This window comes from Phyllopteryx taeniolatus, chromosome 20 (genome assembly GCF_024500385.1).
Source record: "Phyllopteryx taeniolatus isolate TA_2022b chromosome 20, UOR_Ptae_1.2, whole genome shotgun sequence".
NCBI lineage: Eukaryota > Metazoa > Chordata > Actinopteri > Syngnathiformes > Syngnathidae > Phyllopteryx > Phyllopteryx taeniolatus.
Genome location: NC_084521.1, coordinates 16,232,501 through 16,243,219, shown reverse-complemented (window position 1 = coordinate 16,243,219; position 10,719 = coordinate 16,232,501). Strand labels below are relative to the sequence as shown.

At 42.5% G+C, this 10,719-nt stretch overlaps 2 protein-coding genes across 3 annotated transcripts; one reads left to right on the top strand and one right to left on the bottom strand.

Annotated features, from left to right (window-relative positions):
• Positions 1 to 207: 207 nt before the first annotated feature.
• fam162a (family with sequence similarity 162 member A) lies at positions 208 to 5,515 on the bottom strand. Of its 2 annotated transcripts, none has more exons than XM_061757629.1 (5): positions 5,340 to 5,515; positions 3,874 to 3,975; positions 3,683 to 3,797; positions 2,657 to 2,765; positions 208 to 1,778 (listed from the first exon to the last, which is right to left on the bottom strand). In XM_061757629.1, the coding sequence occupies exons 2-5, from the start codon at positions 3,929 to 3,931 to the stop codon at positions 1,659 to 1,661; spliced, it is 402 nt and encodes a 133-aa protein (XP_061613613.1). In that variant the 5' UTR covers positions 3,932 to 3,975; positions 5,340 to 5,515; the 3' UTR covers positions 208 to 1,658. The 2 variants fall into 2 exon arrangements, with proteins under 2 accessions (XP_061613613.1, XP_061613612.1); XM_061757628.1 differs by lacking the exon at positions 5,340 to 5,515 and adding an exon at positions 4,976 to 5,120.
• A 187-nt stretch (positions 5,516 to 5,702) lies between these two features.
• On the top strand, positions 5,703 to 9,552 carry mix23 (mitochondrial matrix import factor 23). Its single transcript, XM_061757630.1, has 5 exons — positions 5,703 to 5,854; positions 6,662 to 6,787; positions 7,446 to 7,592; positions 7,693 to 7,752; positions 9,266 to 9,552. The coding sequence occupies exons 1-5, from the start codon at positions 5,804 to 5,806 to the stop codon at positions 9,314 to 9,316; spliced, it is 435 nt and encodes a 144-aa protein (XP_061613614.1). The 5' UTR covers positions 5,703 to 5,803; the 3' UTR covers positions 9,317 to 9,552.
• Positions 9,553 to 10,719: the final 1,167 nt, after the last annotated feature.

Here is a 10,719-nt window from a genome sequence, read left to right as displayed (position 1 = left end):
GCAAATTGCAAGACCCCCTAAATGGCAGGATGTCATGGTAAAAGTCTTACGAGGCAACTCGCTCTCCATGGATGGATCAATGCTAATGCATTGAGTTTGTGCGACTCGTCCCCCTCCTCCTGCCCTTTGCGTAAAAAGGAATCTCATGACCCATCATCGTGCGCGGGACCCGTCATTGCGATTTACAAATCCACGTCATGACAAACCTTGACAAGAATTACTTGTAATGAAATTACTCACGTCATTTGTTACTTTGTACAAACAGACAACACAGTTGAAACCTGAAATGACTGCCTTAGGCACCATTTTGCAGCGTAGCAAATTTCCTCAAAGAGTGGACACGCTGCCTGTCATTCGCTCGAGACCTTTTCGCAATTTGAAACGGTTTCAGGTGTCAAACATGCCTGTGGTATGCTTTTGTCGAAATAACCCAAGAAACAAGAACTACAGCATATTTTATACAATGGCCCTGTCTCACGCCAGTGTGCGAACCCTGCCCCAAATACCGCTTAGCCAATGGCAAGTCAGGCTTTTGTTACCATGACAACCAATGGGCTAGATCTTGCCGGGCACTCCGCCACACACAGACTTAAAGTGCAAATAGACATTTGATTGTGTCATCACTCGTTGCAGTCCAGAGACCTATTTGCATTCAAACCAAACTCCCTTGCACCGCCTCATCAGGAAATCAAACTGTGTCACATGATCTGTCGCTGCCCAGAAAAGCATCGCTTCAACAGTTTCTTGGTGCCCACTTGATAGATGTTGTCATAGTAAAGATTAGAATGTATACACGATATTGCCAAAAGTATTGGCTCACCTGCCTTGACTCGCATATGATTTTAACTGACATCTCATTTTTCAGGCACAAGATTTAATATGACAATTATAACATCTTGAAACTCTTCAGGAAAGGCGTTCCACAAGGTTTAGGAGTGCGTTTATGGGAATTTTCCAGAAGCGCATTTGTGAGGTTGGACAAGAAGGCCTGGCTCTCAGTCAAAAGTGTTCTATAGGCTTGAGGTCAGGATTGTGCAGGCCAGTCAAGTTCATCCACATCAAACTCTCTCATCCGTGTCTTTATGAACCTTGATTTGTGCACTGATGCACAGTCATGTTGTTACAGGAAGTCGCCATCTCCAAACTGTTCCCACAAAGTTGGACATATCCAAAATATTAGCCCCCTGAGCTCCAGTGAAAGGAACAGTTTGGCGATTACCCCTTCCTGTTCCGACATGTCTGTGCACCGGTGCGCAAAGCAAAGTCCATAAAGACGTGGGCAGGAGAATTCGGTATTGGATGAACTTGACTGGCCTCAACCTGATACAACACCAGACCTTCTCGTCCGACATCGGTGTGTGACCTCACAAATACGCTCCTGGAAGAATGGGCAAAAATTGTTGGATGTCTTCACACAAGAGTTGACCCACATCATATTCAACCATATGGATTTAGAATGGGATATCAATATCATGTGACTCAAGGCAGGTGAGCAAATATAGTGTATGTTTGCCATTTTGTGTTTAAGTCCACGTGTGGCAGAAACTGTAATATAGTCTATTATACCAAACGTCTGTATTTAAAAAAAAAACAACTTGTGTCTAGCGCCTGCGTATCTTCCCGATTTCCGATTCTACGGTTGCGTTGTTCTCCCGGCATCATTGAGCCTTGCCGGCGGGCAAGGCGACGGCGGCTTCCTGCTCTCTCTGTCGCTCCTCCTTCCATTTGGCCTTCCTCTCCATGTTCTGACCCGTCAGGGACTCGTTTCTGCCGGCAGCCTGAAGTGGACAAAGGCAACGCTTTGTAGTGCGATACGAAGGAAGCTCCAAAATCCAACACAGTGACAAATGAGGAGGCGAAATACAGTACAGTCATCCGTCACTATATCGAGGTTGCCCATTCACTGCATCACAGATTTGTTTTTTTACGGCAGTGTAGTGCAGTTAGTCGCCTGCACGTCTCTGATAGTTTTATTGGCTACGTGATGTTAATGTGGGAGCGATGGCACACACAAGGTAAATAAAACTTACTGAGTAATCTCAACTCAAACATTTGGCCAATCACCAAATTGCTGGAGGATACAAAGAACATGACCGGAAACGTAGATTTTATGAAACAAATTCACAAATACCAACCTTACACTTGTACTCGAGTACACAGGCGGAGTAATATTCGGAAATGACATATGTGTGTGTGTGGAATGGATCTAGATGCCAGTGTTCAAGGGGTACAAAACAGCGAATTTCGCCGAAAGCCGAAACAACAACAAGGGCTTCTGGAACAAGAAGCCCCTGCGCCGCCGGTCATCTCGTTAGCCTGCGAGAGCGTCTCATTCAGGATGTCTCTATTTTGCATCATTTTACATCCTTGATTATTTTTTTTATTCATCCGAATTTGGTAGGCTTGTTAACAACACTGTTCGCTGTGCCGTGTCAAATGTATTCGATTTTTGACTTTACACGGCACAAAACGGATTAGCGAAATTCATTTGGTCCACAAATTTGTCAATGAAACTCACGGGAATTGGAACAAAATTTTTATTTTCACTAGCCGTAAGGCGTTTTGACTTTGGAGGTTCCGCTCTATTTGCAGCGAAATACCCCCGCCCTCCCCCGCACAAAAGGAGTCATTGTGTGAAAACCCACAAAGCGCTCACCCGTTTGCCCAGAAGAACCATCAACAAGCAGGCACCGATTGTGGCCGCCATCATCACGTAGCAGGCTTTCACTCGCACTTTGTTCCTGGCAGCGTCAAGCATTTCAAACCTGTGGCGCACGCACGCAAAATGCATTGAAGTCATTACTAATGCAACTTAAGTAATACACCCCTTACAATCTCAGTAACATGACTTGGGAATAACTTCGAGGCAAAAATGCACAACGTATTAGGCTACTCCTCTCGCTGTGACGTTGGTTTCCAAATGTTTCATTGGATCAATGTCTCATTGTCTGAAACAGGCGTCAATCTTGACTCTCATAACATCACAAATGTGTCGACGGTAAATCCTAGTTTTTGGCGGGGGTTACATTCCAGAAAAACTCAAATGAATTCCGCAAAGTAGTCATCAATTAGTGGAGTTTGCATGTTCTTCCCGTGCCTGAGTGGTTTTTCTCCGGGTACTCCGGTTTCCTCCCACATCCCCCAAAAAATGCGTGGTAGCTTGATTGAAGACTCTAAATTGCCCGTCGGTGCGAATGGTTGTTTGTTTCTATGTGCCCTGCGATTGGCTGGCAACCAGTTCAGGGTGGAGGGACCCAATGCCACCCCCCACCCACTCCCCTCCCCCAGGAGAGCAGGATGCCCTCTTTAACTAAACATACAGTATAACTTAGTCATTTTCCAAATATGTAAGTTAATTACGTTTATCATTGAATTTTAATTCCATTTTTTTTATTGGAATTGGTTGGTTTCAAACTCTTTGTTGCAGAATAATGTACTGCAAACACTGTTTTATACGATTGCAAAAAAAAAAATACACAGTGGCCTCCATTCCGTCTGTGGTTGAGAAACAAACAAACAAAAAACTTATCACAGCAGCCAATCAAAACACATCTCTTCCTTCCTGTCGGAAAATCAGCGTAGTTTCCCTTTGAAATGAGGTCCCCCTCCCCCTCCCCCCCCCCCCCTCCCCTGTGATGTTACTCGTGGACAAAACACAGCCAAACAGGATGAGTCCACTTACGATACCAGCTCAGGGATCTGGTCGGCTGTCTTGTAGCGTCCTGACCAGAGCAGCATCTTCTTGTCCAGTTCCGAGGGTCTGTAGCCCGGGATCTTGAAGCCAAGACGAGGGGAGTCTGCCAAAAGAACATGCCTGTCATATTGCGTGTGTGCGTGCGTGTGTGTGTGTGTGTGGGTGCGTGCGCGTGTCACTTTGTGCTGGAGCAGCAGCTGGAGACTCTGCTTTGACCTCCTGCGGCTTATTGCACATCCCCCTGAGGTTCCACGCTTCTGTGACACGCCTGCACCTCGGACCTGCGCAGAAAAATGCTTTACAACCCCAGAGGAAAGCCTCCCTTCTGTCCATTTTGCCCGCAGGAGGGTCGCAGGTCCGCTGGAGCCAATCTCGGGTGACTTCAGGCTGATACGTTCAGTCCCCGAGTACATGTCGAGAAACCATTCACGGTGCTTTCACATTCACATCTACGGAGAAGCGTCCTCCATCAAACGAGCCGATATAAAAAAATATTAAACACAGTGATTTTATGAATAGGTTTTAACTTAATGTGAATTAATATTACTACATTTGAGAGCATTAGTTAACGCGACACGTCGTGTACAACTTCAGTTTGTCTCTTCCAACTAGGCATGCGTCATTAATATTTATCATAATAGAGGATAAGTATATAACATTCCGGGCTGCTCCCTTTGTGTTGAGCGAAGCTTTAGAATTACCCTAACGTCGGTGTATTCTATTTTTATTTGTGTTTAACACAACGTCCCGACTTCATTGGAATTGGGGTTGTACAAATTTAAGATAATAATTAAATTTGCCTCATGTCCGCTCCAGAGGTGGGTAGAATAGCTAAATATTGTACTCAAGTAAGAGTACTGTTACTTGACAATAATGTGACTCAAGTAAAAGTAAAAAGTAGTCTTCCAAAAAATGACTTAAGAGTAAAAAGTACACAGTGAAATTATTACTCAATAACTGAGTAAATAGTAACTTATGATTTTTTTTTCAGCATGGCATGAACATCAATAAAAAAACAATTACAAAAAAAAGTAACGTGCAAATTCTGATGTTGCTGTGTGAACCTTATATAATAGGTTGCTTTGTTTCAAAAGTAGTCAACATACAGTAGCTATCAACGTTTAAATAAAACAGTTAAGCAAACAAATGGATTCAATATAAAGTGTGTCACTACATTGCTCTACCGGGAAGTTACAATAGCTAACTAAAACAGACCATGGAGTAAACACTCACTAACCTACTATCTCGAAAAACACATAACTAATTTAAATTCATACGAACCGAAAAGGTTTCCGAAAGAAAGTCGGGATCTGAACAAATTCATACTGTTTGTTGACTGTGTTCCGACGTGCGTATCAACACATCACGCCGTCCGCTACTGAAAGTCAAGCTCCTAGCCTAGCGCATAGATATGAATACTAGATTCACCCTGACATGCCTATATGGTGGCCATGTTGGGGAGGTCGACGTTCCCATTAAAGGCAATGCATGGACATTGAAATTATGTCGTAACTTGCTCATTTCTCAAACGATTTTCATGAGGTACACTTTCTTTTATTCAACGCCAAAGTGTGCGCTATCAATATATACAATTTGTTTGTGTGTATTTATCTAGATAGACAGACAGACAGATAGACATACACACCTGTGTAAGGTTACTCTCAGTTGACCTTTCGTAGTTTTATGGCGTTGTCAGGGTGGCGGCATCCTTATTCTTTTGCTTTTTTTGCTGTCGTCCACACGCACGTGGAATGCGCTGATGACTTTGCTCCGCCTAGTTTAGCCCCGCGGTAGGCACGCAGCTCAAAAGCGCTATGTTGTTTCTACCTATTCATATCTCCCCAAAGGACCATATTTCCATACCTGTTGTCCGTATTATTTGCCTGTTTAAAACACACACACACACACACGCACGCACACACATACAAACACACACACATTTCTTATTAAATTCGTTGACAAGGTCACTGTTTCCAGCAATAAGACAAATTAAAAAAATGTTTGCGTTCGAATAATTTATTCTAGAGACTAAACGTTCGCGAAAATGCCAAAATGTACAAAAAGGCTCTGCGTTGAACACCCTTATTTGAAAGGACCGCATGGTCCACAATGGCGGCGCCCGACAGAACATTAAACTGTGAGGACTTTTCCATGTTTCAGGTAATTGGAGAAGATTATTCTTTCGTTCTCGTAAACCTTTTGCGCCCTAGACACCTTTCGAGGCTCCAGGTGGAGACAGTTGAGAGGTCGTTCGTGTGTGTTTATTTTTTTTTTCTTACACGTAATTCACCGACAAATTTGACCCTTCTCGAACTTAATGTGTGACTTAAAAGTGGCACAAAGCAGGACCAACAAATGTCATTAAAATTCGACACACCACAGAAGAGTAAAGAGTAACGCTTGTGATTTGCTCTCTCTGGTCAGGTAGCATTTTGCCCTCGTCTCAAACGTGACATACTGTATTTTCCCAAATATGACCTCAATGTCATAATGCCTTGTCGTCCAATCGATTAGTTTGTCTGAGATTTTGAAAAGGTTAGACTCAGAGATAAACTTTCGAATGGACATTGGACTGTTTTCATGTCTCCAAAGTGTTCTCTATCAATTGATTGTCTGTTGTCGTACTCGTGCGGCTCCAACTACCGGAGACAAATTCCTTGTGTGTTTTTTGGACATACTTGGCAAATAAAGATGATTCTGATTCACTAACCGTGCGTACGCACATATATGTGCTTAAATCGTGCGTACGCACTTTTGACACACAAACCTGCGAATTATTAATATGTTCTTACTTGGCTTTAGTTCGTACTCTGCGAACAACTGTGTGTATATATATATATATATATATATATATTTATTAGATGACAAAAATATTTGAAAAAGGTACTGTTTGATATAAAAGATGTTAGATATAGTTACGATCTCAAATTTCTTTTAGTGCTTTTATGACCCTTTTTTGTCTTTAAGGAGGTGCTGAAGCTGATGCGTACCATGGACGATCGCATTGTCCATGCCCTGAACACCACCGTTCCCACGGTCTCATTTTCGGGCAAAGTGGATGCTACGCAAACTTGCAAGCAACTGTATAAATCGGTGAGTGTCGTCCCAGTTTAAAGGAGATGTATTATGTAAACATGGACCAGGCAAAACACATTTTAATTTTATTTTAATGTTTCAAGTGAAACAGTCAAGCATTTCAGAAAAGCATGATCATTAAACAAAACATAGCCATAAATAAATAAATTAATGATGGTTGTTGTTCCATCATATTTATAAAAACAAACAAACAAACAAAAAACATTTCACAAATTCTGCCACGGTATGTAAACTTAATGACCACTACTGTACATACATGCAGTCATACGTACTGTCCTATTGGAATGAAAGTGTAGGCTACACCTTTTTTATAGCCACAAGGTGGCGCTGGCATTTTGGAATGAAAGTGTACAGCTTTTTCATAACCACTAGATGGCGGCATACATTTATGAAATGTGAACGTTTTTTCCCCCCATTTGTTTCTATACCCATGTATAATGCGTGTTGTTTACTTTTGACAATTTTGGGGGGGCGCGGGGGGAATGCACATTATACACGAGAAATTACGGTAACTACTACCACTTGGTTTAATTTCACACTTGATGGGTGGGCAGGAACTCCAGAGACTATTTGCATACAAGCCATGAAAAAGAAAATGTGTCATATGTCCCCTTCTGAGAGCTGTTGGCTTGAAGGTCCTTCCTTGATAACGCAGATGATGGAGGCCCATCTCAGCCGGGACAAAGCCATCAAGGCGTGCATCACGCACACGTCCGAAGTGGTGGGGCAACTGCGCGAGGCAAGAGCGAAGGACGGTGCCGACATGGCTGTCATGAAACAGCTCAGGAAGGAGCAGACCAAAGTAATTTTTTTTTTCTCTTCCAATATTTACTGATATGGATATTTCCATGGTTTCTGCTCATAATACGCTAATCCATCTTTTTTTTTTTTTTTTTCTCCAGCTCAAGCTCATGCAGTCTGAGCTGAACGTCGAGGAAGTCGTCAACGATAGAAGTCATAAGGTATCAAATTACATCAACCGCTTATGTAATGTAACATTTCAGCGCTGTGCGATATCACGATAGGCATCTTAATGCGATATTAAAACGTCTACCATACGATAGGGCTGCGCAATATGGCCTAAACCTCCTATTGCAGTATAATTGAAACCGTACACGGTATACTTTGTGGTGTATTCTTTGGTGTGCAGCACTTCTGAATGGGTACCATATGCCCGGAGAAAAGGCATTCTCGCACCCATCAACACAAAATAGTCACGAATGCTACTTCCAAAAGTTTTATTATGGAAAACGACAATTATAGAAAAATACAGAAAACTTTGAGGTAACGTGTGAAACATGAGAATGCGATGTAAAATATACAATCAAACATTACTGTCGAGCAAAACACTGCTTTGCCTTTTCCCCACACTTAAAGACCCTGTATAGTCAATTCAGAAATTTGTGTCTGAATACATTATAATAATGTTTCAAGATAATTGCTGAAAATGTGCAAAGACTGAGAACAATCTAATCCTGATTTGTAGAAAACACAACATGTGACTAATATACACCATCGCCAAAAGTATTAGCTCACTTGCCTTGACTCAGATATGAATTTAAATAACATCCCATTCTTAATCCATAGGGTTTAATATGACATCAGTCCCCCCCGGAGTTACTACAGCTTTATACTCTTCTGGGAAGGTTTTCCCACAGGTTTGGGAGTGTATTTATGGGAATTAGCATTTTTTTCCAGAAGCGCATTTGTGAGGTTGGACGAGAAGGCCTGGCTCTCAGTCTCCGCTCCAATTCATCCAAAAGTGTTCGATAGGTTTGAGGTCAGGATTGTGCAGGCCAGTCAAGTTCATCCACATCAAACTCTCTCATCCGTGTCTTCATGAACCTTGATTTGTGCACTGCTCCACAGTCATGTTGAAACAGGAAGGGGCCATCTCCAAACAGTTCCCACAAAGTTGGAAATGTCCAAAATATTAGCCCCCGGGCTCCAGTGAAAGGAACTTCTGCATATCAAGAGATTTTGGACAGTCAAAGCGTTTGGGGATTGTCTGTGCTCTTTTATATATATATATATATATATATATATGCCTTGTAATCACCCCGGAAGAGCTGGATGAAGTGGTTGGGGAGAGGGAAGTCTGGGCTTTCCTGTTACACCCACTGCCCCGGCGACCTGACCTCAGATAACCGGAAGAAAATGGATGAATGGATTGACCGTGTATCAATACGTTGTGCATTTTGGGTGTTGGACAGGGTTGTTTTTTTTCCCCCAAAAATGTGATCTGCATTATTTGTGCATACTCATGGTCTGAGGGTCTTCTCAATTTGTTCACAGAGTACGAACATATTGATAATCACAGGTTTGTGTGTCAAACGTGCGTATGCGCCGATGTAAGCACAAATCTGTGCTTACACGGTTCGTAAATGAGACCCTTTGTCCCTATCCGGCAATGGTAGCCACCTTCTCATTGGCTAGTGCTAACGTTACAGTCTAAATATTCACTCTCTGTTTCAGGTTTTTAACGAAAGGTGCCGAATTCACTACACGCCGCCCAAGGTGAAGTGAGGCTAAGTTACATCCGGATGACTGAGACTGATCCAGAAACTGTGACCACGCTGCCGCCATCTTGGCTCCAGAATGACCGCTCAGATGTCTCTTTCCCTCGTTTTGCTCATTCCTGTCTGTGATTGTCTTTTAAACGGCCATCTTTCCTTCTAAGCGCGCATGTGATTTGATGACACACACTGTACAAAAAAAACATATATTTTATAAACAATGTACTGAAATGTTTTCAAAAACAAGCCTTGTCTGTGTGGTGATGCATTTGGTCAAAGTCACTGTTCAACACAAGTTTTGGCAAGCTTTTCTGCTGTCACTCAGCTCCTCAACCAGGGTGGCTACTAGCGTACTCGTGTGTCGTGGGAAATTATCCCGTGTAACTTAAATTGTCAGAACATTCTTCTTCGTTAGCAAATCTGGCTCACAGTTCTGAGGTCCCGGGTTTAAATGCGGCCTCCCCGCATGGAGTTTGGATGCTCCCGACGTGCCTGCGTGGTTTTTCTCTGGGTCCTCCCACATTCCCAAAATATGCACGGTAGGTTAATTGAAGACTCTAAATTGTCCATAGGTGCGAATGGTTGTTTATATGTGGCCTGCGTTTGGGTGGTGACCAGTTCGGGGTTTACCCAACCTTTCGCCCCAAGTCAACTGAGATAGGCGCCAGCACGCCCGCGACCCTGGTGAGGATAAGCAGTTAAGAGGATGGCGGGGTGGATTATTCTTCATGAATCATAAATATATCTTGGTTCAGCTATCAATGCCAGTCACATATAATATTAGGCAGAACAATTGAATACCCGTCCATTAGATGGCAGAAGGTGCCGGTCTATCCACTTGTTGCAAGTCAACAAGAGAACGAGTCATGGCTTCCTGCCAGTATATCAGATTTGTGTTTAATGAAACGGGTCCAGATTTCACACCGAGTACATTTGTAAATGAAAATAAGATTATCATGATTTGAGTATTCACATTTTTGCTTCATGGTTTTCCTGTGTAAAATGGACTCCTTGGCTCAGTCAAGATTTAGAACATTTATGGCCTGCAAAATTTGGGCCGCTTTCTTCACAGAATTCTCATTTTTTGAATTCCTGATATTGTGAGTTGTACGAGCCGGCACCCCAAATTATGTAAAAATAAACAAACACTTTAAATTGTGGGACCTGACTCTATAATCTATGAAAGTTTAACTTTTTTAATAGAATTATGGAAATAATCAATCTTTTCCATAATATTCAAATGTTTTGGAAAGGGTCTGTATATTGTAATTTCACATGACTTAAACCATAAAAAGATAGATGAATCGTTAAGGAAGAAGTGGGTCGCGAAAGTGAGAGGACGTCAGCAAGCGTGTGGATGTTTTACAGGCGTCTCGCTGACGCCATTCATTTGAACGTACCCAGCGTGTACTT